Source organism: Phaethon aethereus (assembly GCF_964289735.1).
Source record: "Phaethon aethereus genome assembly, chromosome: 34".
Taxonomy (NCBI): Eukaryota; Metazoa; Chordata; class Aves; order Phaethontiformes; family Phaethontidae; genus Phaethon; species Phaethon aethereus.
In genome coordinates this window covers 107,262-133,727 of record NC_138610.1, presented here as the reverse complement: position 1 = coordinate 133,727, position 26,466 = coordinate 107,262, and the positions used below count along the sequence as shown (strand labels likewise).

The 26,466-nt window shown below is 74.8% G+C and overlaps 2 protein-coding genes across 2 annotated transcripts in view; both read left to right on the top strand.

Annotated features, from left to right (window-relative positions):
- LOC309414896 (filamin-A-like) overlaps positions 1-23,147 on the top strand; it is a gene marked incomplete at its 3' end in the record, with an annotated part of 23,714 nt that extends 567 nt beyond the window's left edge. The window contains 45 exon segments of the mRNA XM_082012275.1: positions 1,082-1,330; positions 1,795-1,892; positions 1,965-2,112; positions 2,512-2,630; positions 2,876-2,953; positions 3,144-3,306; positions 3,485-3,685; positions 4,635-4,772; positions 5,398-5,521; positions 5,602-5,738; positions 6,107-6,300; positions 6,379-6,492; positions 6,709-6,852; positions 6,959-7,082; positions 7,185-7,345; positions 7,429-7,519; positions 7,616-7,785; positions 8,784-8,901; positions 9,251-9,513; positions 9,893-10,490; positions 10,565-10,738; positions 10,828-10,990; positions 11,349-11,509; positions 11,610-11,698; positions 11,700-11,781; positions 12,689-12,812; positions 12,882-13,038; positions 13,121-13,310; positions 13,571-13,594; positions 14,306-14,553; positions 15,488-15,590; positions 15,690-15,834; positions 15,935-16,059; positions 16,144-16,317; positions 16,425-16,586; positions 16,671-17,096; positions 17,229-17,351; positions 17,698-17,964; positions 18,520-18,657; positions 18,732-18,847; positions 20,690-20,822; positions 21,219-21,395; positions 21,924-22,142; positions 22,254-22,469; positions 22,960-23,147. Of these exon segments, the coding sequence (XP_081868401.1) occupies positions 1,082-1,330; positions 1,795-1,892; positions 1,965-2,112; positions 2,512-2,630; positions 2,876-2,953; positions 3,144-3,306; positions 3,485-3,685; positions 4,635-4,772; positions 5,398-5,521; positions 5,602-5,738; positions 6,107-6,300; positions 6,379-6,492; positions 6,709-6,852; positions 6,959-7,082; positions 7,185-7,345; positions 7,429-7,519; positions 7,616-7,785; positions 8,784-8,901; positions 9,251-9,513; positions 9,893-10,490; positions 10,565-10,738; positions 10,828-10,990; positions 11,349-11,509; positions 11,610-11,698; positions 11,700-11,781; positions 12,689-12,812; positions 12,882-13,038; positions 13,121-13,310; positions 13,571-13,594; positions 14,306-14,553; positions 15,488-15,590; positions 15,690-15,834; positions 15,935-16,059; positions 16,144-16,317; positions 16,425-16,586; positions 16,671-17,096; positions 17,229-17,351; positions 17,698-17,964; positions 18,520-18,657; positions 18,732-18,847; positions 20,690-20,822; positions 21,219-21,395; positions 21,924-22,142; positions 22,254-22,469; positions 22,960-23,147 (7,556 nt within the window).
- A 1,465-nt stretch (positions 23,148-24,612) lies between these two features.
- LOC309414893 (large ribosomal subunit protein uL16) lies at positions 24,613-26,367 on the top strand. The gene is made up of 6 exons (XM_082012271.1): positions 24,613-24,653; positions 24,836-24,894; positions 24,987-25,094; positions 25,183-25,321; positions 25,898-26,060; positions 26,147-26,367. The coding sequence occupies exons 1-6, from the start codon at positions 24,631-24,633 to the stop codon at positions 26,300-26,302; spliced, it is 648 nt and encodes a 215-aa protein (XP_081868397.1). The 5' UTR covers positions 24,613-24,630; the 3' UTR covers positions 26,303-26,367.
- The last annotated feature ends 99 nt before the right edge of the window (positions 26,368-26,466 follow it).

Sequence of the window (26,466 nt, the reverse complement as noted above, 5' to 3'; positions counted from 1 at the left end):
GGCACCCTGGTGTCTGGGTGCCCCATAATGACCCCCTGACCCCTTAAGGGGTACCCCAGTGTCTGGGTGCCCCATAACGACCCCCCCGACCCCCTCATGGGGACCTCGGTGTCTGGGTACCCCTTAAAGACCTCCCTGAGCTCCTAACGGGGACCCCACTGTCCGGATGCCCCATAAAGACCCCCCCGAGCCCCTAATGGTGACCACAGCTTTCAGGCACCCCATAACGATCCCCTTGGCCCCCTAATGGGCACCCCAGTGTCCGGCTGCCCCATAACGACCCCTCAACCCCTTAAGGGGGATCCCAGTGTCTGGGTGCCCCATAATGACCCCCCCAACCTCCTAACGGGGACCCAAGCACCCCATAATGACCCCCCCGATGCCCTAACGGGCACCCTGGTGTCTGGGTGCCCCATAATGACCCCCCCGGTGCCCAGGCACCCCATAATGACCCCCTAATGGGGACCCTGGTGTCCGGCTGCCCCATAACGACCCCCCCGACCCCCTAACGGGGTCCCCCATGTCCGGCTGCCCCATAACGACCCCCCCGACCCCCTAATGGGGATCCCGGTGTCCGGGTGCCCCATAACGAGCCCCCTGACCCCCTAACGGGGACCCTGGTGTCCGGGTGCCCCATAACGACCCCCCCGGCCCTGTAACGGGTGCCCTGTAACCCGTCCTCCTGTCACCCTGCTCCCCCTCCGTCACCCTGCTGCCCCCCAGTGGGGACCCCGCCATCCCCCCGGTCACCCTGCTCCCCCCCCGGTCACCCCGCTCCCCCCCATCACCCCCCCGGTCTCCCCGCTCCCCCTCATCACCCCCCGGTCACCCCCCGGTCACCCCCCAGTCACCCCCCCGGTCTCCCCGCTCCCCCCCATCACCCCCCGGTCACCCCCCCGGTCTCCCCGCTCCCCCCCATCACCCCCCGGTCACCCCCCCGGTCACCCCCCCGGTCTCCCCGCTCCCCCCCATCACCCCCCGGTCACCCCCCCGGTCTCCCCGCTCCCCCCCATCACCCCCCGTCCCCCCCGCGCCCCGGCTGTCCCAGCCGCCCCCGGCTGAGGCGCGGCCGCCCCCGCAGACAGCAAGGCGATCGTGGACGGGAACCTGAAGCTGATCCTGGGGCTGGTGTGGACGCTGATCCTGCACTACTCCATCTCCATGCCCATGTGGGACGAGGAGGACGAGGAGGAGGCGCGGCGCCAGACGCCCAAGCAGCGCCTGCTGGGCTGGATCCAGAACCGCCTGCCCCAGCTGCCCATCACCAACTTCAGCCGCGACTGGCAGAGCGGCCGCGCCCTGGGCGCCCTGGTGGACAGCTGCGCGCCCGGTGCGGGGGGCGCGAGCGGGGGGCCGGGGGCTGAGAGAGAGCGGGGCACCCTGGGGTGAGGGGGGGGCACAGGGAGCCGAGAGTGAGAGACTGGGGGGACCCAGGGGTGAGGGGGGGGACGGACCCAGGGGAGTGAGAGGACAGAGGGGTGGCCCTGGGGGACGTGGGGGTGGCCCCGGGGGGTGAGAGGGCAGAGGGGGTGGCCCTGGGGGACGTGGGGGTGGCCTCGGGGGACACAGAGGTGGCCCCAGGGGGTGAGAGGGCAGAGGGGGTGGCCCCGGGGGACGTGGGGGTGGCCCCGGGGGGTGAGAGGGCAGAGGGGGTGGCCCTGGGGGACATGGGGGTGGCCCCGCGGGACGCGGGGGTGTCCCCGGGGTGCGCGCAGGCGCCGCGCCCCTAGCGCCCCGCGGGGGGAGCCGCGCCCCCCGGCCGCCGGCGGTGACGGCGCGGCCCCCCGCCCGCAGGGCTGTGCCCCGACTGGGACTCGTGGGACCCCAGCAAGCCCGTGGACAACGCCCGGGAGGCCATGCAGCAGGCCGACGAGTGGCTGGGCATCCCCCAGGTGGGCCGGGGGCCGCGGGGCGGGGGCCCGGGGCGCGGGGGCGGCCCGCTGACCCCCGCCTCGTCCCCCCAGGTCATCACCCCGGAGGAGATCGTGGACCCCAACGTGGACGAGCACTCGGTCATGACCTACCTGTCGCAGTTCCCCAAGGCCAAGCTCAAGCCGGGGGCCCCCCTGCGCCCCAAACTCAACCCCAAGAAGGCCCGAGCCTACGGCCCTGGTGAGGGGGCCCCTCGCCGTGGGGCTGCGGGACCCCTCGCCGTGGGGCTGCGGGACCCCCGCTCCCTGCCCGTGGCGGGGCTCGCTCTGGGTTTTAGGGCGTTGTGGGGCCGCACCCGGTGCCCTGCAGGGCCGGGAGCCGGGAGCGCGCCCTGTGCCCTATAGATCGGGGGGAGCCCCCGTTCCCTGTGGGGCTGGGGGCTGACACCCTATAGCGTGACGACATCTATAGGTTTGGGGCGTTTCACGCTGCCTGTAGATCTGGGGGGGACTCCCTTGTTCCCAGCGGGGCTGTGGGGCTGACCCCGGTTCACCATGGGGCTGGGACCCCCGGGATGGGGCCGGGACCCCCGTGGGGCAGCACTGGGACCCCCCGTGGGGCTGACGGTGGGTCCCGCAGGCATCGAGCCCACGGGGAACATGGTGAAGCAACGGGCCGAGTTCACGGTGGAGACGATCAGCGCGGGGCAGGGGGACGTGCTGGTGTACGTGGAGGACCCCGCCGGGCACCGCGAGGAGGTGGGCGCTGGGGGGCCGTGGGGCGGCGCGGGGGGCTATGGGGGCCGGGGGGTGAGCCCGGGGTGGGGCGGGGGGCTACGGGCGACGGGGCCGTCCTGGCGTACGTGGAGGAGCACGTCCGAGGAGGTTGGTTCAGGGCTGGGGGCGGGGGGTGAGCCCCTGGGGGGTTTTGGGGGCTCTGGGGGGCCGCGTGGCTTTTGGGGGGCCCCCGGGGGGGCTCACGGCTCGGTGCGTGCCCCCCGCAGGCTAAAGTGGTGGCCAACAACGACAAGAACCGGACGTTCTCCGTCTCCTACGTCCCCAAAGTCACCGGCGTGCACAAGGTGGGGCCGGGGGGGCGGGGGGGGGCTCGGGGGGCCCGCAGGCGTTCGGGGGCCCTTCCGGGGCGGTTTCGGCGCCCGCCGCGCTCCTTCTCCTTTCGCGGTCCGGCGAGAGAGCTGCGCGCTCTCGGGGCGGCTTTCGGGGCACGGCGGGGTCCCGGCCCGCCTGACGCCCCCCGCGCGGGTCCCCCAGGTGACGGTGCTCTTCGCGGGGCAGCACATCGCCAAGAGCCCCTTCGAGGTGCAGGTGGGGCGCGCGGCGGGCGACGCCGGCCGCGTCTCGGCGCAGGGCCCCGGCATCGAGCCGCTGGGCAACGTGGCCAACAAGAGCACCTACTTCGAGATCTTCACCGCCGGTGAGCCCGGGGGGGGCTTCTGGGGGGCCGCCGCGGCGGGGCGGGGGGCGGCCGCGCCCCGGGGGCTTTGGGGGAGCGGGCGGGGCGTGGCGAGGGGGCCGCGTCCCCCTCGGACGGGGCTCCGGCGCCCCGGGGGTTGGCGCGCGCCCCCCGGTGACGCGGGCGCCGCCGCCGGCAGGCGCGGGGCCGGGCGAGGTGGAGGTCTCCATCGCGGACCCCAGCGGGCGCCGGGGGACGGTGGAGCCGACGCTGGAGGCGCGCGGGGACGGCACCTACCGCTGCACCTACCGCCCCACGGCCGAGGGGCCCCACGCCGTCCACGTGGCCTTCGGGGGAGCCCCCATCCCCAGGAGCCCCTTCAGCGTCACCGTGGGGCAGGGTGAGCCCCGCCGGGGGCCTCTGGCCCTCTGCCCCCCGGCTGGGGGTCTCTGTCCTCCTGTCCCCCCAACTCGGGGGTCTCTGTCCTTCCCAGCTTGGGGACCTCTGTCCCTCCAACTTAGGGGTCTCTGTCCCCCGTGGCACACCACCCCCCGCCCCCCAGCTCGGGGGTCTCTGTCCTCTCCGGACACGGGGGTCTCTGTCCTGCCCCCACGCTGGGGGCTCTGCCTTCTCCTCCCCTCCGAGCCGGGGGTCTCTGTCCTCCCCGGCTCGGGGGGTCTCTGTGCTTCTGTCCCCCAACTCCGGGGGGGTCTCTGTGCTTCTGCCCCCCCGGGCCCTTGTGGGGGGGTCTCTGCCCCCCACGCGGGGGGCCCGGGGCTGTCGCTGCCGGGGGGTCTCGGCCCCCCGTGACTCCGCTCTGTCTCTCTCCGCCTGTCCTGCTCCTTCTGCCCGTCTGTCCGGGAAGCGCCGGCCGGGGTCCTCGCGGGTGACCCGCTGACGGTACGGGGGGCACGGGGGTTGCTCCCGGACGCCTGCGTCCCTCCTTCCCCCACGGGGCCTCTGGGGACCCCCTCGGGGAGCCCCCGGACGCCTGGCTCCCGCCCCACAGCACGTGCCCCAGCGTGGGTTCGGGGGCCCCCCCGGCTGCCCGGGGCCTTTTCGGACCCTCTCCCCACAGCGTGCGCCCCGATGCGGGTTTGGGGGTGTCCCCCGACGCCTGGGTCCCTCTCTCCCCCCAGCGTGCCCCCCACGTTGTGTGGGGCGGGCGCCCCCCCCCCCCCGCTCCCTCTCCCCCTCCCCCTCCTTCCCCCGCAGCCCCTGCCCTCGGGGTGGCTTTCGGGGTCCCCCCGGGACACGGGAAGCCCCCACCCCGCTCCACAGCGTGTGCCCCGGGGAGGGCTTTTGGGGGTCCCCGGCCGCCGAGGCCCCCCCTGACCCTCTCCCCACAGCCTGCAACCCCTCGGCGTGCCGCGCCGTGGGGCGGGGGCTGCAGCCCAAGGGGCTGCGGGTGAAGGAGACGGCGGACTTCAAGGTCCACACGAAGGGCGCCGGCAGCGGGGAGCTCAAAGTCACCGTCAAGGGCCCCAGTGAGTCGGGGGGCTCCCCTCTTTGGGGGGGGGCTGCGGGGGGCCCCTGGGGGGCTGGGGGCCCTGGACACAGCCCTTACCCCCTGCTCGAGGGGATGTTGGGGTCCCCGGGGGGTTTGGGGGTCTGCCCCGGGTTTTGGGGGTGTTCCATGGGGTTGGAGGGATTCCCCGGGGTTCAGGGGGGTGTTCCCCAGGTTGCACGGGGGTATCCCGGGGTTCAGGGGGGTGTCCTGGCATTTGGGGTGTTCCCTGGGGCTCGGGGGGGGTCCCCGGGTTTTGGGGGGGGTTCCCCGGGGTTGGGGGGATTCCCCGGGGTTCAGGGGGGTGTTCCCCAGGTTGCACGGGGGTATCCCGGGGTTCAGGGGGGTGTCCTGGCATTTGGGGTGTTCCCTGGGGCTCGGGGGGGTTCCCCAGGGTTGGGGGTGTTCCCCGGGGTTCAGGGGGGTGTCCCGGGGTTTGGGCGGTTCCCCAGGGTTGGGGGTGTTCCCCGGGGTTCAGGGGGATAGCCCGGGGTTCAGGGGGGGTGTCCCGGGGTTTGGGGTGCTCCCCGGGGCTCGGGGGGTTCCCCGGGGTTCGGGGAGGGGGCCCCCATGTTTTGGGGCGCCCCCCGACGCGTGTGCCGCAGAGGGCACGGAGGCGGTGAAGCAGAAGGACCTGGGCGACGGCGTCTTCGGCTTCGAGTACTTCCCCACGGCGCCCGGCACCTACACGGTGACGGTGACCTGGGGGGGCCAGCACATCCCCCGCAGGTGAGGGCGGCGTGCCCCCGGCCCAGGGGGGCCGTGCCCGCGGCCGGGCCGAGCCCCCAGCCCCCCGTTCCTCCCCGCAGCCCCTTCGAGGTGAAGGTGTCCCCCGAGAGTGGCAGCCAGAAGGTGCGGGCCTGGGGGCCCGGCCTGGAGGGCGGCGTCGTCGGCAAGTCGGCCGACTTCGTGGTGGAGGCCATCGGCGACGACGTCGGCACGCTGGGTGAGGCCGGGGGGCTTTGGGGGGGCTCGGGGGGCTGCTGGGGAGCGCTTCAGGGGTTCGGGGTCTTCCTGGGGATCCTGCTGGGGGCTCGGGGTGGGAATTGGGGGATCCTGGGGGGCTGCTGGGGTTTTGGGGTGTTTGGGGGGGGGCTTTGGGGTCTCTGAAGGGCTCCAGGGCTCCTCTGGGGTTTTTGGGGGGGCTTTGGGGTGCCCAAAGGCTCCCCGTAGCCCCGCACCAGGGTCCGCGCGTCCTGGTGACGTCAAGGCGCCGGTGGCCGCCGCGGGGCTCCGCGCCCCCCGGGGCGGTTGCTCTTCGGGAGCCCCCCGGGGGGGTCTTCGGAGTGCCCCTGACCCCCCCGGCCCCCCCAGGCTTCTCGGTGGAGGGCCCCTCGCAGGCCAAGATCGAGTGCGACGACCGGGGCGACGGCTCCTGCGACGTGCGCTACTGGCCGCAGGAGCCGGGCGCCTACGCCGTCCACGTCCTCTGCGACAACGAGGACATCCGCCGCAGCCCCTTCATGGCCGACATCCGCCCCGCGCCCCGGGACTCCTTCCCCGAGAAGGTGGGGGCCCCCCCGCGCCCCTCCGCGCCCCCTCCCCAGGGCCCGGGGCACCCCCTGACCCCCTGCCCCCCTCCGCAGGTCAAAGCCCACGGGCCGGGGCTGGAGAAGACGGGGGTGGCCGTCAACAAGCCCGCCGAGTTCACGGTGGACGCCAAAAACGGGGGGAAGGGACCCCTCAAAGTGCAGATGCAGGTGAGGGGGGGCCGGGGGCGGGGTTGGGGGGGGCACGGGGCAGACTTTGGGGGGCTACGTGGCGTGCGAAGGCGCGGGGAGGCGGGATTTGGGGGGATTTGGGGGGATCGGGAGCCCCGGCGCGGAGGCGGTGGCGCGGGGCGGGGGGAGCCCGGGGTGGAGCAGGGGCGTGGGTGGGTTTTGGGGGTGCTGACCCCCCCTGTCCCGTCCCCCCAGGACGCGGAGGGCAACCCCGTGGACGTCTCCGTCAAGGACAACGGCAACGGCACCTACAGCTGCGCCTACGTGCCCAAGAAGCCCCTCAAGCACACGGCCATGGTGTCCTGGGGCGGCGTCAACGTCCCCCAGAGCCCCTTCCGGGTGAGGGGGTCCCCAGAGCCCGCCGGGGGGGTCCCCAGAGCCCGCCGGGGGGGCTCCGGCCGCCTGGGTGGGCGGCAGCCCTGACCCCCGCGCCCCCAACCCGCAGGTGGGCGTGGGGGCCGGCAGCCACCCCCACAAGGTCAAGGTCTACGGCCCCGGCGTGGCCAAGACGGGGCTCAAGGCGCACGAGCCCACCTACTTCACCGTGGACTGCGCCGAGGCCGGGCAGGGTGAGCGCCGGCGCACGGGGGGCCGCAGGGCGATGGCGGGGGGCCGGCGGGTCCCGGGGCGGGGTTGGGGCGCTGACACCCCCCCCCCCACGGCACCCCCAGGGGACGTGAGCATCGGCATCAAGTGCGCCCCGGGGGTGGTGGGCCCGGCCGAGGCCGACATCGACTTCGACATCATCCGCAACGACAACGACACCTTCACCGTGCGCTACACCCCCCGCGGCCCCGGCGCCTACACCATCATGGTGCTCTTCGCCGACCAGGTGGGGCCGGGGTGGGGGGGCCGGGGGGGCGGATCGAGGGGCCGGCGGGCGCAGGGGGCTGATCGTGGGGTCCCTCCGCGCAGGCCACCCCCACCAGCCCCATCCGGATCAAGGTCGACCCCTCGCACGACGCCAGCAAGGTGAAGGCGGAGGGACCCGGCCTCAGCCGCTCCGGTGAGCCGGGGGGGGCGGCAGCGGGGGGCAGGGGGGCCCCGGCCGGGCTTTGCGGACCCCCCTGACCCCCCTTCCTGGCTTCCCCCCCCGCCGCAGGCGTGGAGCTGGGGAAGCCCACCCACTTCACGGTGAACGCCAAGGCGGGGGGCCGGGCCCCCCTGGACGTGCAGGTGACGGGGCCCGGGAAGGGCGAGGCCGTGCGGGACCTGGAGGTGATCGACAACCACGACGGCACCCACACCGTCAAGTACACCCCCCTGCAGCAGGTACCGGGGCGCCCCAAAACCTCACACCCTCCTGCACCCCCCTGCAGCAGGTACCGGGGCGCCCCAAAACCTCACACCCCCCTGCACCCCCCTGCAGCAGGTACCGGGGCGCCCCAAAACCTCACACCCTCCTGCACCCCCCTGCAGCAGGTACCGGGGCGCCCCAAAACCTCACACCCCCCTGCACCCCCCTGCAGCAGGTACCGGGGCGCCCCAAAACCTCACACCCTCCTGCACCCCCCTGCAGCAGGTACCGGGGCGCCCCAAAACCTCACACCCCCCTGCACCCCCCTGCAGCAGGTACCGGGGCGCCCCAAAACCTCACACCCCCCTGCACCCCCCTGCAGCAGGTACCGGGGCGCCCCAAAACCTCACACCCCCCTGCACCCCCCTGCAGCAGGTACCGGGGCGCCCCAAAACCTCACACCCCCCTGCACCCCCCTGCAGCAGGTACCGGGGTGCCCCAAAACCTCACACCCCCCTGCACCCCCCTGCAGCAGGTACCGGGGCGCCCCAAAACCTCACACCCCCCTGCACCCCCCTGCAGCAGGTACCGGGGCGCCCCAAAACCTCACACCCCCCTGCACCCCCCTGCAGCAGGTACCGGGGCGCCCCAAAACCTCACACCCCCCTGCACCCCCCTGCAGCAGGTACCGGGGCACCCCAAAACCTTACACCCCCCTGCACCCCCCTGCAGCAGGTAACGGGGCACCCCAAAACCTCACACCCCCCTGCACCCCCCTGCAGCAGGTAGCGGGGCGCCCCAAAACCTCACACCCCCCTGCACCCCCCTATGGCTGGTAGCGGGGCGCCCCAAAAACCTCACACCCCCCTGCGGCCGGTAACGGGGTGCCCCGGAAGCCCACGCCCCGTGACCGAACCCCCCCCCCCCCTCATGTCACAAACTGGGCACCCGGAGCCGCCCCGTGCAGCCGGGGGGGCCGGGACCCCCGTCCCTGGCGTGGGGCGCCCCACAGCCCCCCTGCTCTTCCCCCCAGGGTAACCTGGGCGTCGCGGTGACCTACGGGGGCGACCACATCCCCAAGAGCCCCTTCCCCGTGGGGGTGGCCCCCAGCCTGGACCTGGGCAGGATCAAGATCTCCGGCCTGGACGACAGTACGGGGGGGCGTGGGGGGGGCGTGGGGGGCGCCAGCGGGCTTTGGGGGGGCTGGGGGAGCCAGGGGTGATTCGGGGACCCCATTTTGGGCGGCACGGCTGTCCTTTGGGTGTGGGGGGGGTCATTTTGGGGCCTCCCTCCCTGGAGAGGATTTGGGGGGGGGGTTTGGGGGGCTCCCTTCCCAGAGGAGGGGTTCGGGGGCGGGGGGGGGGGCTTTGGGGCAGGAGAATTTTTGGCGGGTGCTTGTTCCGGGGGCGGGGTGTCTTTGGCCGGGGGGAGCCCCCCATTTCGGGGAGCGGCCCCCCGTTTCGGGGAGCGGCCCGCCGCAGGCTGTGGGTGCCCCCGCAGAGCTGGAGGTGGGGAAGGACCAGGAGTTCACGGTGAAGGCCAAGGGCGCCGGGGGCCAGGGCAAGGTGGGGGCGAAGATCACGGGCCCCTCGCGCAAGGCGGTGCCCTGCACGGTGGAGCCGGGGCTGAGCCCCGAGAACAGCCTGGTGCGCTTCATCCCCCGCGAGGAGGGGCCCTACCAGGTGGAGGTCACCTACGACGGCGTCCCCGTCCCCGGCAGCCCCTTCCCCGTCGAGGCCGTGCCCCCCACCGACCCCTCCAAGGTGGGTCTGCCCCCCCGGCCCCCCGCCGCTCGGGTTTTGGGGGTGTCCCGGTGGGAGCGGGGGGCCCGGGGACTTGGACCCGTGGGCACGGGGGTGTCTCGGGCGTGGCGGGGTCCCCGGTAAGGGGGACGGGGGTCCCCGGTGAGGGGGTGTTCCTGCTTATGGGGGTCCCTAAGGGTCAGGTGGCCGTAGCGAGGGAGCGTCCCTGGTGATGGGGGACCCCAGTAAGGGCGCCTTGCTGGTGGTGGGGGTCCCCGGGGGCCGGGGGACCCCGGTAAGGGCGTGTCCCCGGCGATGGGCGTCCCCCGTGCCGTGGCTCCCCTCTCGGGGGCGCCCCCGGGCCGGGCCCCCCGCCCCACGCGGTGGCCGCTCCCCGCAGGTGCGTGCCTTCGGGCCGGGGCTGCAGGGGGGGCTGGCCGGGGCGCCGGCCCCCTTCACCATCGACACCAAGGGCGCCGGCACCGGGGGGCTGGGGCTGACGGTGGAGGGTCCCTGCGAGGCCAAGATCGAGTGCCTGGACAACGGCGACGGCACCTGCTCCGTCTCCTACCTGCCCACCGAGCCCGGCGACTACAACATCAACATCCTCTTCGCCGGCGCCCACGTGCCCGGCTCGCCCTTCCGCGCCGCCGTCCGCGCCCCCTTCGACGCCTCCAAGGTGACGTGCTCGGGGCCGGGGCTGGAAGGCGCCACGGCCGGGCAGCCCGGCCACTTCCACGTGGACTGCAGCCGGGCCGGCACGGCCGAGCTGACCATCGGCATCGCCTCGGAGGCGGGCGCCCGCGCCGAGGTGCGGGTGGAGGATAACGGCGACGGCACCTACACCATCGCCTACACGCCGCTCAGCCCCGGCGTCTACACCATCACCGTCGAGTACGGCGGGCAGCCCGTGCCGCACTTCCCCAGCAAGGTCCGGGTGGAGCCCGCCGTCGACACCGCCGGCGTCAAGGTCTACGGGCCCGGCGTGGAGGGCAAGGGTGAGCGTGGGGCCGCGGCGGCGGGGACGGGGGCGCGGGGGGCGCAGCCGCCCGACGCCGCGTCCCCCCTCCAGGCGTGTTCAGGGAGGCGGTGACGGAGTTCGACGTGGACGCCCGGGCGCTCAGCAAAGCCGGCGGCCCCCACGTGAAGACGCGGGTCTCCAACCCCTCGGGGAACGTCACCGAGACCTTCGTGGAGGACCGCGGCGACGGCACCTACCACGTGGAGTACACGCCCTACGAGGAGGGTGAGGCGCGGGCCGGGGGCGCGCGGGCCGGGGCGGGGGGCGGCTGCCGCGGCCCGCGGGCTGACGTCCCCGCCGTCCCCCCTCCCCAGGCGTGCACGCGGTGGAGGTGAGCTACGCCGGCAGCCCGGTGCCGCACAGCCCCTTCCGCGTGCCCGTCACCGAGGGCTGCGACCCGGCGCGCGTCCGCGTCCACGGCCCCGGCATCCAGAGCGGCACCACCAACCAGCCCAACAAGTTCACCGTGGAGACCCGGTGAGACCCCAGCCCCTCCAACCCGCCGCCCTGGCCCCCGGCAGTCCTCCCCAGCACCCCCGTGCCCCGGGTCGCCCCTCGGTGCTGCGCCCGCCCCCCCCGCCCTCCCGCACCCCAAGTTTTCCTCCCGGCACCCCTGAAACGCACCGCGGGGGCCCCGAGCCGGCCCGCGGGCACCTCGAACGCGCTTTCCCAGCCCCACTCCTCCTCGCGGTGCCCCCCCGTCATCCCCGCAGAAATCTCCTCAAAGCCCCAGCCCTTCCCTCCCTAGTCCCCCCGACACGTCCCCGTGCCCCGAGCGCTCCTCGCCGGGCGCCTGGGGGTGCCCCAGCTGAGCCCCGTGCTCCCCCCGCCCCAGGGGCGCCGGCACGGGGGGCCTGGGCCTGGCGGTGGAGGGTCCCTCGGAGGCCAAGATGTCGTGCACCGACAACAAGGACGGGAGCTGCTCGGTGGAGTACGTCCCCTACGAGCCGGGCACCTACAGCCTCAACGTCACCTACGGCGGCCACCAGGTCCCCGGTGAGCGCCGGGGGGGGGGCTGGGGGGGGGGGCGCCGGCACGAGGGAGGCGGCCGCGTCGCCCCCTCCCCACGCGTTCACGTGCCCCCCGCCCCCCGCAGGGAGCCCCTTCAAGGTGCCGGTGACGGACGTGGTGGACTCGTCCAAGGTGAAGTGCGCGGGGCCGGGGCTGACGCCGGGCGTCGTGCGGAGCCAACGTGCCCCAGACCTTCACCGTCGACACCAGCAAGGCCGGCGTCGCCCCCCTGGACGTTAAGGTCCAGGGCCCCAAAGGTCAGCGGGGGGCGCGGGGTACCCCTGCTTTGGGGCTGGGGGGTGTCCGGGGTGCCCCCGATCCGAGGGAGACGGGTATCTGGTGGAAAGGGTGCCCCGCGGGCGCTGCCTCGTCTCAGGGTGGCGGGGGTCCCAGCGCGCCCCACGGGGCCTGAAAGCGCCGCGGGAGGCCTCGGGGTGCCCGTGGGGTCCCGTGGGGGTCCCGTGGGCTCTCGGGGCGCCCCGTGGGACGTTGCGGGGAGCCTTGGGGCCCCTGATGGCACCTTGCGAGGTCTCAGGGCGCCGCAGGGGGTCTCGGGGCGTGTCGCGGAGCGCCGCGGGCTCTCGGGGCGCCGCGTCGGATGCGGTGGGGGTTCTCGGGGCGCCGCGTCGGATGCGGTGGGGGTTCTCGGGGCGCCGCGTCGGATGCGGTGGGGGTTCTCGGAGCGCCGCGGGCTCTCGGGGTGCCGCGTCGGATGCGGTGGGGGGTCTCGGGGTGCCGCGTCGGATGCGGTGGGGGGTCTCGGGGCGCCATGGAGTGCCGCAGGCTCTGGGGGCGCCGCGTCGGATGCAGTGGGGGGTCTCGGGGCGCCATGGAGTGCCGCAGGCTCTGGGGGTGCTGTGTCGGATGTGGTGGGGGGTTTCGGGGCGCCGCGTCGGATGCGGTGGGGGGTCTCGGGGCGCCATGGAGTGCCGCAGGCTCTGGGGGTGCTGTGTCGGATGTGGTGGGGGGTCTCGGGGCGCCGCGGAGCGCCGCGGGCTCTCGGGGCGCCGCGTCGGATGCGGTGGGGGGTCTCGGAGCGCCGCAGGCTCTCGGGGCGCCGCGTCGGATGTGGTGGGGGGTCTCGGAGCGCCGCGGGCTCTCGGGGCGCCGCGTCGGATGCGGTGGGGGGTCTCGGGGCGCCCTGACGCGCCCCGCCGCCCCCAGGCGTGGCGGAGCCCGTGGACGTGGCCGACAACGGGGACGGGACGCAGCGCGTCAGCTACGTCCCCTCCCGCGAGGGGCCCTACAGCATCTCGGTGCGCTACGGCGACGAGGAGGTGCCGCGCAGGTGAGGGGCGGCGCCGGGGGGGCGCGGGGGGCCGGGAGGGGGCCGGCCTGACCCCCGCCTCCCCCGCAGCCCCTTCAAGGTGAAGGCGCTGCCCACGCACGACGCCAGCAAGGTGAAGGCGAGCGGCCCTGGGCTGAACACCACGGGCGTCCCGGCCAGCCTCCCCGTGGAGTTCACCATCGACGCCAAGGACGCCGGCGAGGGGCTGCTGGCCGTGCAGATCACGGTGGGCGCGGGGCGGGGGCGCGGGGCGGGGGCGGCGGCGGGGGGGGGGTCCGGCGCAGCGACGTGCCCCGCGTCCCCCGCAGGACCCCGAGGGCAAGCCCAAGAAGGCGACGATCCGGGACAACCAGGACGGCACCTACACCGTGTCCTACGTCCCCGACATGACGGGGCGCTACACCATCCTCATCAAGTACGGCGGCGACGAGATCCCCTACTCGCCCTACCGCATCCGCGCCGTGCCCGCCGGCGACGCCAGCAAGTGCACCGTCACCGGTACGCGCCGCCGGGGCGGGGGGGCGGGGGGGGCCGCGCGCCACGGGGACACCCGCCGCCCGCCCAGCCGCTTCCAGCCGAGTCACCGCGGGGCGGGGGGGCGCGGGCGGGGGGCGCGAGGGGAGGGCGGCCGCGGGGCGGGGGCGCGGGGGGGCCTCGCCACGTGTGTCTCACTGGATTTCTTGCTTCTCTGCCCACCCCACGTCCCCCCCGCGCCCCCCACCCCGTCCCCCCCCGCCCCTCTTTTGCCCACGCTGTAGTCTCCATCGGAGGTCACGGCTTAGGTAAGCTCACGGCATGGCTCGCTTGGCGTCGGGGCGCATGCGTGACCCCCTCCCCACGCCCCTTCCCCGCCGCGGCGCGAAGGAGGGGCCGGGGGCCCCCCATGTTCTCCTGAAGCTCTGGAGGGGTCCCCGACCTCATTTAACCACGGCCCCCCCCCACCCCGGCATCGTTTAACGAACCGTCAGCGTTCCCTTGTAATCGGGGCGTTCCAGGGCTTGCCCAAAACCAGGGGCACCCCCAGTTCTGCCTGCTCTTGGGGGTCCCCCACCAGGGACCCCCGTGGGTCCTGTCCTAATGCTGGGGCACCCCCCCAGCCTTGCTAAAGGGGGGCGGGGGGGCGGGGGGGGCTCGTGCCGGTAGCTTGAACCTGGCCCCGCGCCGGGCAGCGAGCTGGGGGGTCCCGGGGCGTTAGGGGGTCCCGGCTGCCCCCCCGGGCAGAGAGGGGCCCCCCCCCCCGCCGAGGTCCCTGCCAGGGCCCGGGCTGGGGCGCTCTGTGCCTCAGTAAGGCCTAATTACCCCCTTCCCAGGCACGGCACGAGTTTCCCCGTGCTCAGCCCCCCCCGGGGGCGCAGGTCGGCGCCAGCTTCGGGGGCCCTTCGGCCGTCCCCGGCGCCCGGAGGAGCGCGGCGGGGCGCGCGTCCCGCCGCGGGGCTGGTTCGGGGGCGCCCCCTCCCCGCGGGGCGCGCGGTCACCCCCCCCTCCCCCGGCAGGGGCGGGCATCGGCCCCACCATCCAGATCGGGGAGGAGACGGTGATCACGGTGGACGCCAAGGCGGCGGGCAAGGGCAAGGTGACCTGCACCGTCTGCACGCCCGACGGCTCCGAGGTGGACGTGGACGTGGTGGAGAACGCCGACGGCACCTTCGACATCTTCTACACCGCCCCCCAGCCCGGCAAGTACGTCATCTGCGTGCGCTTCGGCGGCGAGCACATCCCCAACAGCCCCTTCCAGGTCATGGTGAGTGCGCCGGGGCGCGCGGGCGCGTAACCGGCACCGTGCCGGGCGGGCGGCGCGCCAGGCGGGTAGCGTGCCGGCGGCGTGCCGGCGGCGCGCCAGGCGGGTAGCGCGTGGGCAGCGTGCAGGCAGTGCGCAAGGTGGGTAGTGTGCAGGCAGCGCGCAGGCAGCGTGCCAGGTGGGCAGCGTGCCAGGTGGGTAGCGCACAGGCAGCGTGCGAGCGAGGTGGGCAGTGTGCCAGGCGGGCAGCGCGTGGGCAGCGTGCAGGCAGCGTGTGAGTGAGGCGTGCGGCATGCAGGCAGTGTGCAGGCAGTGTGCAGGCAGTGTGCAGGCAGTGTGCAGGCAGTGTGCAGGCAGCGTGCAGGCAGCGCGCAGGCAGCGTGCGAGCGAGGCGCGCGGCAGGCAGGCAGCGTGCAGGCAGCGCGCAGGCAGCGCGCGAGCGAGGCGCGCGGCAGGCAGGCAGCGCGCAGGCAGCGCGCGAGCGAGGCGCGCGGCAGGCAGGCAGCGCGCAGGCAGCGCGCGAGCGAGGCGCGCGGCAGGCAGGCAGCGCGCAGGCAGCGCGCGAGCGAGGCGCGCGGCAGGCAGGCAGCGCGCAGGCAGCGCGCGAGCGAGGCGCGCGGCAGGCAGGCAGCGTGCAGGCAGCGCGCAGGCAGCGTGCGAGCGAGGCGCGCGGCAGGCAGGCAGCGTGCAGGCAGCGCGCAGGCAGCGCGCGAGCGAGGCGCGCGGCAGGCAGGCAGCGTGCAGGCAGCGCGCAGGCAGCACGCGAGCGAGGCGCGTGGCAGGCAGGCAGCGCGCAGGCAGCGCGCGAGCGAGGCGCGTGGCAGGCGGGCACGGTGCCGAGCAGGCAGCGCGCGAGGCGGGCGGCGCGCCGGGCGCGGGGCGGGGCGCGGGGCGGGGCGGGGGGGGCCGGCGCCCGCTAACGAGCTCGCTCGCGCAGGCGACCGACCGGCCGCTGCTGGGCGTGAACGGGCTGGACATGGCGGGGCTGCGCCCCTTCGACCTCGTCATCCCCTTCACCATCAAGAAGGGCGAGATCACGGGTGAGGGGGGCGGGCGCCCCGACGCGCCCCCCCAAAACTCCTCCCGTCCCCGGGGGGGTCCCCGGGCCGGGGGGTCCCCTGACGCGCCCCTGCCCCCAGGGGAGGTGCGGATGCCCTCGGGGCAGGTGGCCAAGCCCGACATCACGGACAACAAGGACGGGACGGTGACGGTGCGCTTCGCGCCCAGCGAGGCCGGCCTGCACGAGATGGACATCCGCTACGACAGCATGCACATCCCAGGTGGGTGCCGGCCGGGCCCCGGCGCGCCGCGCACGCCGCCGCGGGGAGGGGGGGCGGCGCCCCCCGGCCCCCCCCGACGCCTCCCCCCTTCCCCCCCCAGGCAGCCCCCTGCAGTTCTACGTCGACTACGTCAACAGCGGCCACGTCACCGCCTACGGCCCCGGCCTCATCCACGGCACCGTCAACAAGCCGGCCGCCTTCACCGTCAACACCAAGGACGCCGGCGAGGGTGAGCCCGCGGGGGGGCCCGCCCGGCGCCCGCGCCCCGGCGTCGCGGCCCCCCCCAGCCCCGCGTCCGTCCCTGCGTCCCCAGGAGGGCTGTCGCTGGCCGTGGAGGGTCCCTCCAAGGCGGAGATCAGCTGCACCGACAACCAGGACGGCACGTGCAGCGTCTCCTACCTGCCGGTGCTGCCCGGGGACTACGGCATCGTGGTGAAGTACAACGACAAGCACATCCCGGGGAGCCCCTTCACCGCCCGCATCACCGGTACGGGGGGGACGCCCGCGGCGGCCCCGGCGCCGCGCCGGGAGCGGGCTCCTCCCTCCCCGCGGCGCCCGCGGCCGCGGCCCCGCGCCCACCGCCCGTCCCCGCAGGCGACGACAGCCTGCGCCTGTCCCACCTGAAGGTGGGCGCCTCGGCCGACATCCCGCTGGACATCGGGGAGACGGACCTGAGCCAGCTGACGGCCACCGTCACCGCGCCCTCGGGCCGCAAGGAGCCCTGCCAGCTCAAGCGCCTGCGCAACGGCCACGTCGGTGAGCGGGACGCGCGGGGGGACGCGGCGACGGCGGCGGCCCGACGCCCGCGTCCCCTGACGCCCGCGGCCCCCGTCCCCGCAGGCATCTCCTTCGTGCCGCAGGAGGTGGGGGAGCACCTGGTGCACGTCTCGCGGGGGGGGCAGCCCCTGGCCCGCAGCCCCGTCTCCGTCACCATCAGCCAGGCCGAGCTGGGCGACGCCAGCCGCGTGCGCGTGGCGGGGCCCGGCCTGCGCGAGGGACGCACCTTCGAGCCGGCGCACTTCACCATCGACACCCGCGACGCCGGTACGCCCGCCGCCCCGCGGGGGAGGGGTCCGGGCGCCCGGCTCCCCGCTGACGGCACCCCCCCCCCAGGCTACGGCGGGCTCAGCCTGTCCATCGAGGGGCCCAGCAAGGTGGACATCACCACCGAGGAGCTGGAGGACGGGACCTGCCGCGTCTCCTACTGCCCCACCGAGCCCGGCAACTACATCATCTCCGTCAAATTCGGCGACCAGCACGTCCCCGGTGGGCGCCGGGGCGAGCGGCGGCGCTGGGGGGGCAGCCGGGGGGGCTGGGGGCTTCCGGGAGAGCCGGAGGGGGTGGGGGGGGTCCCTGGCCCCGGGGGGGTGCGCTGAGACCCCCGGCTGCCCCCCGCAGGGAGCCCCTTCTCAGTGAAGGTGACGGGCGAGGGCCGGGTGAAGGAGAGCATCACGCGCCGGCGCCGCGCCCCGCCCGAGGCCAGCGTGGGCACCGCCTGCGACCTCAGCCTCAAGATGCCGGGTGAGCGGCGACGGGGGCCCTGCGCCTCCGGGGGGGGCGCGGCAAGCACCCCCGAGGGTCCCTGGGGAGCTCCCTGAGGGTCCCGGGAGGCCGCTGGGGCGGTTGGGGGGGACCCCCGGGACCTGGCGGGGGGGTGGGAGAGGGTCTGTGGGGGTCCCCAGGGACACGTGGGGGTTCCGGGGGCTGGCTGGGGGAGCAGGATGTGGGCCTGGCGGTCCCCAGAACCCCCAAGGGCCCCCGGGGGGGGCGTGGGGATGCGGGGAGGGACCCCTGGCACCTCTCCCGGCACGGAGCGAGGGGCCGGGGGGAGCCCCGGGCCCCCCCGTGACCCCGCCGCTGCCGGCAGAGCTGAGCACCCACGAGGTGACGGCGGTGGTGACGGGCCCCTCGGGGCAGGCGGTGGCGGCGCAGGTGCTGGAGGGCGACGGCGGCGCCTACAGCATCCGCTTCGTGCCCGCCGAGACCGGCGTCCACTCGGTCAGCGTCAAGGACCGGGGCCAGCACGTCCCCGGCAGCCCCTTCCAGTTCACCGTGGGGCCCATGGGCGAGGGCGGCGCCCACAAGGTCCGCGCCGGGGGGCCCGGCCTGGAGCGGGCCGAGGCCGGCGTGCCAGGTGAGCGGGGGCGCCCCGAAACCCGCCCCAGACGCCCCTCGGGGCTCCATGACTTGGCGGGGCTGCCCCGACCCCGTTACGGCCCCCCGACCCGCTTTGGGTGCCCCGAAACCCACTTTTGGGGTTCCCCTAAGCATACACCCGCCCCCTCCTGGGGCACCCTGACCGGCTCCAGGCACCCCGAACCCAGCCGGGCGCCCCGAACCTGCCTGGGGGGCACCCCACAGCCCACTCGGGGCTCCCCCGACCCTCCTTGGGGCTGCCTGGGCCACCTGAGTCTGCACAAGAGCCTCTGATCCTTCACGAGGGGCTCCCCAAATTCATCTGGTACTCCGCAAATCTGTTTAGGGGCCGTGTCCCCCCCCCAGATCTGGGGGGTGGGCTCTCCAAACCCACCCGGGGCTCCCCAAAACCTGCTGGCGGTCTCCTGAACCGGCCCCAGGCCCCTCAGGCTGGCCCAGCTGGGGAGGAACCGGGGGGCTGCTACCCGGGGTAGCGCGGGGGGGGGTCGGGCCTTTGGGGGGGCCCTGACGCCCCGTCCCCGCCGCCCCCCAGCCGAATTCAGCATCTGGACGCGGGAGGCGGGCGCCGGGGGCCTCTCCATCGCCGTCGAGGGGCCCAGCAAAGCCGAGATCGCCTTCGAGGACCGCAAGGACGGCTCCTGCGGCGTCTCCTACGTCGTCCAGGAGCCCGGTACGGAGCCGGGGAACGGGGGGGGCCGGGGAGAGCGGGGGGGCCCATCGCTGACGCCGTCCCCCTCCCCGCAGGCGACTACGAGGTGTCGGTGAAGTTCAACGAGGAGCACATCCCCGAGAGCCCCTTCGTGGTGACGGCCGCGGCGCCCTGCGACGCCGCCCGCCGCCTGACTGTTTCTAGCCTTCAGGTGAGGCACCGGGAGAGACCCCCCGCACCCCCGGCTGGGCTGGGACGCCAGGCGCAGGGCGGGGCTGGAGGGGCGTTTTGGGGGTCCCCGTAGGGTCAGCGCAGCCCTGGGGGGGGGTTGGGGGGGGTCTGTGTAGGGTCAGCGCAGCCCTGGGGGGGGTTTTGGGGGTCCCTGTAGGGTCAGCGCAGCCCTGGGGGGGGTTTTGGGGGTCCCCGTAGGGTCAGCGCAGCCCTGGGGGGGGGTTGGGGGGGGTCCCCGTAGGGTCAGCGCAGCCCGGGGGGGGGTTGGGGGGTCCCCGTAGGGTCAGCGCAGCCCTGGAGGTGTTTGGGGGGGTCTCTGTAGGGTCAGCGCAGCTCTGGAGGTGTTTTGGGGGTCCCCGTAGGATCAGCGCAGCCCGGGGGGGGGTTTGGGGGGTCCCCGTAGGGTCAGCGCAGCCCGGGGGGGGGTTTGGGGGGTCCCCGTAGGGTCAGCGCAGCCCTGGGGGGGTTTGGGGGATCCCAGTAGGGTCAGCGCAGCCCTGGAGGTGTTTGGGGGGGTCTCTGTAGGGTCAGCGCAGCTCTGGGGGGGCTGTAGTGGGGTTTTGGGGGGGGTCTGTGTAGGGTCAGCGCAGCCCTGGAGGCGTTTTGGGGGTCCCCGTAGGGTCAGTGCAGCCCTGGGGGCGTTTTGGGGGTCCCCGTAGGGTCAGCGCAGCCCGGGGGGGGTTTTGGGGGGTCCCCATAGGGTCAGCGCAGCCCTGGGGGGGCTGTAGTGGGGTTTTGGGGGGTCCGTAGGGCCAGGGTGCCCCAGCAGGGGTGATTGAGGTTTTTGGGGTGCCTGTGTGGGCAGCGTACCCCCAGAGCAGCTTTCGGGGGTGTCGGGGGGGCTCGGTAGCAGCAGCAGGGTTTGGGGGCCCCTGCGTCCCCCCAGCCGCCACGGGGTCCTGGGGGTCTTCTCTCGTGTCTCTTTTAAAGGCTATTAACAGCCCCCCCGTCGCCCCCCCCGCTCGGGGGGCGACCCCGGGGCCCGGAGGGGCCTTAGCGGGAGAGAGCGGCCCCCCAAGATCCCCCCCAGACCCCGGGGGCGCCCGGGGCCCCCCGTTCTCTCCCGTTAAGCTCTCCGGCCCCACCAGGTAAGTGGGGTACGGGGTGGGGGCTCCCCTGGCACCCCCAAATCCCGCCCCGCCCCCGAGGAGACCCCAGTACGTGCGGAGCACCTACCGCCCCAAACTGAGGCGGGGGCTTTCCCCCGCACCCCCACGCCCCGTCCCGCCTTGGGGGGACCCCCGACACTGGGGTGCTGGTGCAAAACCCTCCCCCGAAGCGGCGGGTTCGGGGTGGGGCTCCCCCCACCTTATTTTGGGGTTTGGGTCTCTCCGGGGGCGTGCAGGGTGGGGATTTCCCCCTCCCCAGGTGGGGATCTTGGGGTGCAGATCCCGCCGGGGGGGGTTGGGGTGCAGGGCCCCCCCACCAGGGTTGTCCGGGGGGGGTAGATGCCCCCCCCAGGGTTATCTGGGGTGAGGGTCTGGGGGTGCTGACCCCCCAGGAGTGGGGGTTGGGGGGGCTGTGCCCCCGGGGGGGGTTGGGGTGAGGGTCTGGGGGTGCTGACCCCCCAGGAGTGGGGGTTGGGGTGAGGGTCTGGGGGTGCTGACCCCCTCCCAGCGTTATTTTTTTGGGGTGTGACCCCACCCTGGGGTAGATTTCGGGGGTGTTACCCCCCCCACGTTTCCTTTGGGCTGGGATTTTGGGGTGCCGACGCCCCCTCCCCGGCTCCTTGGGGGCGTTACGCCCAGGAGCGGGCCTCGGGGGGGGCCGGGGGGTCCCCCCGCCCCGGGGGCGCCCCCCGCGCTGACCCCCGCGCCCCCAGGAGTCGGGGCTGAAGGCGCACCAGCCGGCCTCCTTCGCCGTCAGCCTCAACGGCGCGCGCGGCGCGCTGGACGCCAAGGTGCACGGCCCCTCGGGCGCGCTGGAGGAGTGCCACGTCACCGAGGTCACCGACGGTGAGCCCCCCGCCCCGCGAGGGGGGGCTCCGGGGTCCCCCGCGGCTTTCGGGGGGTCCCTCTGGCCCCCTTGGCTCCGTTTCGGGGGGCGGGGGGGCTATGGCGTTCCCCCTTGGCCCCGGCGACGGGACGGGTGTTTTGGGGCGGGGGGGGTGGCCTGGGTGCCCCAAACCACCCCCCATCGGTGGGGGTCCCGGAGGTCCCTGGGGGGTTTGGGGTGGGGGCCCCGTGGGGTTTAGGGGCGCCCCATGGGCTCGGGGTGGGGGTCGTGTCGCACAAGGTATTGGGGGGGGTGCTGTAGGTTTGGGGGGCTCAGAAGGACCCTCGGTGGGGCGGGGGGGGTGGGGGTGCCGGCGGGGGCTGGGGGCCCCGCCGACCCCCCGCCCCCCCCCGCAGACAAGTACGCGGTGCGGTTCATCCCGCGCGAGAACGGGGTCTACTCCATCGACGTCAAGTTCGAGGGGTCCCACATCCCCGGCAGCCCCTTCAAGGTGCGGGTGGGGGAGCCGGGGCAGGCGGGGGACCCCGGCCTCGTCTCCGCCTACGGGCCCGGCCTGGAGGGGGGCACCACAGGTACGGGGGGGGCTGGGGGGGGTCCCGCGGGGTCTGGGGGCACCCTATGGAGTCGGGGGGGGGGCGTCTGGGGGTCTGGGGAGATGCGGGAGGGGGGGCGTCTCGGGGGACCCTATAGAGTTGGGGGGGGGCATCCGCGGGCACGTCTGGGGGGTCTGGGGAGACGCGGGGGGGGGGGCTTCTCGGGGGTCTCGGGGGACCCTATAGAGTTGGGGAGGGGATCCGTGGGGGCATCTGGGGGTCTGGGGAGACCCGGGGCGGGGGGAGGCTTCTCGGGGGTCTCGGGGGACCCTATAGAGCTGGGGAGGGGATCCGCGGGGGCATCTGGGGGTCTGGGGAGACCCGGGGCGGGGGGAGGCTTCTCGGGGGTCTCGGGGGACCCTATAGAGCTGGGGAGGGGATCCGCGGGGGCGTCTGGGGGTCTGGGGAGACCCGGGGGAGGAGGGGGGAGGCTTCTCGGGGGTCTCGGGGAGCCCGGCGGGGCGCCGCCCCCCGGCCGGCGCCGACCCCCGGCCCGCGCCCCCCCAGGCTCGCCGGCGGAGTTCGTGGTGAACACGGCCAAGGCGGGGCCGGGCGCGCTGGCCGTCACCATCGACGGCCCCTCCAAGGTGAAGATGGAGTGCCGGGAGTGCGCCGAGGGCTACCGCGTCACCTACACGCCCCTGGCCCCCGGCAGCTACCTCATCGCCATCAAGTTCGGGGGGCCGCACCACATCGCCGGCAGCCCCTTCAAGGCCAAGATCACCGGTACCGCGGGGGCGGGGAGGCCGGGGGGGCTCCGGGGGGGGGAGGGCGCGGGGGTTGCGGGGGGACGCGGGGGGAGCCGGGCGCGGCGGGGGGCTGACGGCCGCCCCCCAGGGCCGCGCCTGGTGAGCAGCCACAGCCTGCGCGAGAGCTCCTCGGTGCTGGTGGACGCGGGGGGCCGTGCCGAGGCCGCGGCGGCGGCGGGGGGAGCCCCCCCGGGACCCCCCAAGTTCCCCTCGGACGCGGGCAAGGTGGTGGCCAAGGGGCTGGGGCTGAGCAAGGCCTTCCTGGGCCAGAAGAACTCCTTCACCGTCGACTGCAGCAAGGCTGGTGGGTGGCAGCACCCCCCGGGACGGGGGGCACCCCCCGGGACGTGGGGCACCCCCCGGGACGTGGGCACCCCCCTCCCGGGCGCGCTCGGGGCGGGGAGGGGGGCGGCTGGGTCCTGCTTTTGGGGGAGCTGAGTTGTGGGGTGGGGCTGGTTTCCGAGGGGGTGGTTTTTGGGGAGGGGGAGCTGAGTTTTGGGGTGCTTCTTGGGGGGGCTGGTTTGGGGGGGGTGTTTGAGGGGGCTGGTTTTGGGTGGGGCTGAGTTTCAGGGGGTGTTTTGGGGGGGAGCTGAGTTTTGGGGTGCTTCTTGGGGGGGCTGGTTTTGGGGGGGGCTGTTTTTGGGGGGTGCTTGGGGAGCTGGTTTCGGGTAGGGCTTTGGAGGGGGTTTTTGGGGGGGCCCCTCTGTGCTTTGGGGGGCGTCTGGGACACTGGGCCCATGGGGGGGCCCCCCGTGCTTTGGGGTGCCCCCCAGCCGCCCCCCCCGCTCCCGCAGGGAACAACATGCTGCTGGTGGGGGTGCAGGGCCCCCGCACCCCCTGCGAGGAGATCGTGGTGAAGCACCTGGGCAACCAGCTCTACAACGTGGGCTACCTGCTGCGGGAGCGGGGCGACTACCTGCTGGTGGTCAAGTGGGGGGACCAGCACGTCCCCAACAGCCCCTTCCGCGTCACCGTCCCCTGAGGGGCGCCCCGCGCCCCCGCGGGGCCCCCAAACCCGCGCACGCGCCCCCCCCCACCCCCCCGACCCGGCGCCGGGGGCGCGGAACCTCTCCGCCCCCCGGCAAGGCGTGGGGCCGCCCCCCACCCCCCCCTTTCGGGGGACACTCCCTCGCTTTAGGGATCACCCCCCCCCAGTCCTGGGACCCTCCCCCAGTTTGGGGCAGCCCCCTCCCTTCCCCGCCCGGGGGTCTCCCTCTGGGGGGCCCCCCCACACCTCGCTGCCACTGCCCCCCCCCGCCACCCCCCGGGGGCAGGGAGGGGCCCCCCGTTTCTGCAGCCGCCGTTTTGGATCCCTCCCCTCCCTCCCCCCTTTTTTTTATTTTATTTTAATTTTTTAACACGACCCGGGGGGACCCCAATAAAACTCGTTCTGCTTCCGCGCGCCTGCCGCCTGCCTGGGGCTGGGGCGGGGCCCGGGGGCGGGGCCTGTGGGGCGGGGCCTGTGGGGCGGGGCCCGGGGGCGGGGCGGGGCCTGTAGGGTGGGGCCTATGGGCGGGGGCTATGGGCGGGGCCGGGGCCTGTAGGGCTGGGGCGGGGCCTATAGGGCGGGGGGGACTTTGGATGGAGGCGGGGCCCTGCATATGGGAGGGGTCCGATATGGGGGCGGGGCCTATACAGTGGGCTGGCTTATAGCGGCAGGTCCCGACACGTCGGGGGGTTGCCTATGTACTGGGGGGGGGGGGGGGGGAAGGTGTCCCCCTATAGGAGGGGCCGCGCGCTATAGGGGCTGGTCTATGCCGGTTTATTCAAATGAGATGCAAACGAGGCGCAGCCGCCCCGCCGGCACGATTTATGCGGGGGGCGGAGCTAATGTAAATGACGCAGTGACGCTCCAGACTTCGTCCAATCAGCTCCTAGAGAGCGTCACGCGGAAGCAGGGGCGGGCGGGCGCATGCGTATAAGCCGCCCCCGGCCGAAGGCGGACACATGACGTTGCTGTTGCTCGCTGCGCATGCGCCGCTCTCTATGGTACAACGCGCTGACTAGAGCGCCGGGAGAGAGCGCGTCTGTGCGCGCCTCGCGGGCCATCGCCGCGCTCTGATTGGCTCGTCCCTCTCTCTCCCTCCCTCTCTCCCCCTCCCGCCTGCCCCCGTTTTCGCGGGGCGGCGTCGCTTCCCCGGCGGCGGCGGTCGCGGTCATTGGACGCGTCGCATCCCGTCCTATCCGGAGGGTCCTCCGGGGACGGCCAGAGCGCCGCCGGAAGCTGGGGGCGTGGCCGGAAGCCGGGGGCGGGCGCGGTATATAAGCAGCGCGCAGGCGCCGCCGTCCTCTCTTTCGCGCTCGGCGAGGTGAGCGCGGCGCCGCGGCGGGGCCGATCGGCGGCGGGGGGAGGCGGCGCGGGGCTTCCGTAGGCCGCGGGGCCGCCCCGCCGTGTCCCCGCCGTCCCCGCTCCCCCCAACCCGTGCCGCTCTCTCCCCCCCAGGTCCCCACGGCCCGGAGCCGCCATGGGCCGCCGCCCGGCGCGATGGTGAGCCGCGTGACGTCACCGCGCGGGGGGTGGGCTGGGCGACGTTGTTCCACGCCTCTCTCGACGTCCCCGGGGGGAGGGGGGCGTTAGGGGGGAGGGGGGCCGGTTGGGGGGAGCGCTGCGCAGAGCGTTACAGGACGTTGGGGGCTCTTTGCCCCCCCCTTGACTGCCGCCCCCCCCAGTTACAGATACTGCAAAAACAAGCCGTACCCCAAGTCCCGCTTCTGCCGAGGGGTCCCTGGTGAGTCCGGAGCCCCCAGCCCCCCCCGACACCCCGCTCCTCAGCCGGGGGGCGCTGCCCCGTAACGCCGCGCCCCCCGTTTTCCTCCGCAGATCCCAAAATCCGCATCTTCGACCTGGGGCGGAAGAAGGCGAAGGTGGACGAGTTCCCGCTCTGCGGGCACATGGTGTCGGACGAGTACGAGCAGCTCAGCTCGGAGGGTGCGTCCCAGGGGGGCCGGGGGGGGACCCCGGGGGTGTTGGGGTGCCCCTGCCATCCCTCACCCCCCTTCTCCCCCTCCCCCCCCAGCGCTGGAGGCCGCGCGCATCTGCGCCAACAAGTACATGGTGAAGAGCTGCGGGAAGGACGGGTTCCACATCCGCGTGCGCCTGCACCCCTTCCACGTCATCCGCATCAACAAGATGCTGTCCTGCGCCGGCGCCGACAGGTGGGGCCGGGGGCTCCCCGGGGCACCCGAAACACAGGGCGGCGTCCGCCTTTGCCCCCCTAGGGTGCGGGGGTGTCCCCGGGTGTCTGGGGGGTGGCTCTCACCCCCCAGCCCGAGGGCGTGTAGGGGCTCCCGTGTAGAAAGCGGGGTGCGTTTTTTGCAGCCCTCAGTTCTGGGGTGTCGTTGGGCTTGTGATGGATTCCCCGGGGAGGGGGGTCGGGGTGCAGACCCAGGCGGGGGGGGGTAGGGCGGGAGAGGGTCCCGGGCAGAGGGTGCGTCCCCCTCCGGGTCTGGGGGTGTCCCCCCGGGGTTTGGGGTTGCGGGGTCTAGGACTGCCCCCCGGGTCTGGGGTCCCGTCCCCTTTCCCCCCCCGCAGCCAATTAAGCCGGCCGTGACCCCCGGCCGTGGGGCCGCGGCGTGCACTGGCTGCGCACAGCAACCCCCCGGCTGTGTAGGGCGCCCCGCCAGCCCCCCCGCGGGGCGCCCCAAGGGGCCGGGGGCACAGCCGCCCCCCCGGGCGGGGCAGGGGGGCGCGCGGGGGGTCCCCCAGGCTGACGCTGCCCCCCGCCCCCCCAGGCTGCAGACGGGCATGCGGGGCGCCTTCGGGAAGCCGCAGGGGACGGTGGCGCGGGTGCACATCGGGCAGGTGATCATGTCCATCCGCACCAAGGCCCAGAACAAGGAGCACGTGGTGGAGGCGCTGCGCCGCGCCAAGTTCAAGTTCCCGGGGCGGCAGAAGGTACGGGGGGGCTGTGGGGTCACTGCGTCGCCCCGGTCCCGGGTTTTGGGGTGCCCCTGACGCCCCTCCTCCGCCCCACCCCCCAGATCCATATCTCCAAGAAGTGGGGGTTCACCAAGTTCAACGCCGACGCCTTCGAGGAGATGGTGGCCCAGAAGCGCCTGATCCCCGACGGCTGCGGCGTGAAGTACGTCCCCTGCCGGGGGCCCCTCGACCGCTGGCGGGCCCTGCACGCGGCCTGAGCCCCACGGCACGCCCCACGGCCCCCCGCGTCCTGCCGGCAATAAAGGTGTGTGGGGCCCTCCCCCTGCGCTGCCTGGTTCTTGGGGTGCTGGGGGGGGTGGGGGGCGGCTCTGCAGGCCCCCAGGTTAAAGACGAGGCGGCACAAAGGGGTGAAATGAGTAAA

Excerpts from the sequence above, each read along its gene's own strand:
- LOC309414893 (XM_082012271.1), top strand. The coding sequence starts at position 24,631 with ATGGGCCGCCGCCCGGCGCGATG. Across the intron at positions 25,322-25,897 it reads TCCTGCGCCGGCGCCGACAG|GCTGCAGACGGGCATGCGGG; the intron begins GTGGGGCCGGGG and ends CCGCCCCCCCAG. Across the intron at positions 26,061-26,146 it reads AGTTCCCGGGGCGGCAGAAG|ATCCATATCTCCAAGAAGTG; the intron begins GTACGGGGGGGC and ends CCCACCCCCCAG.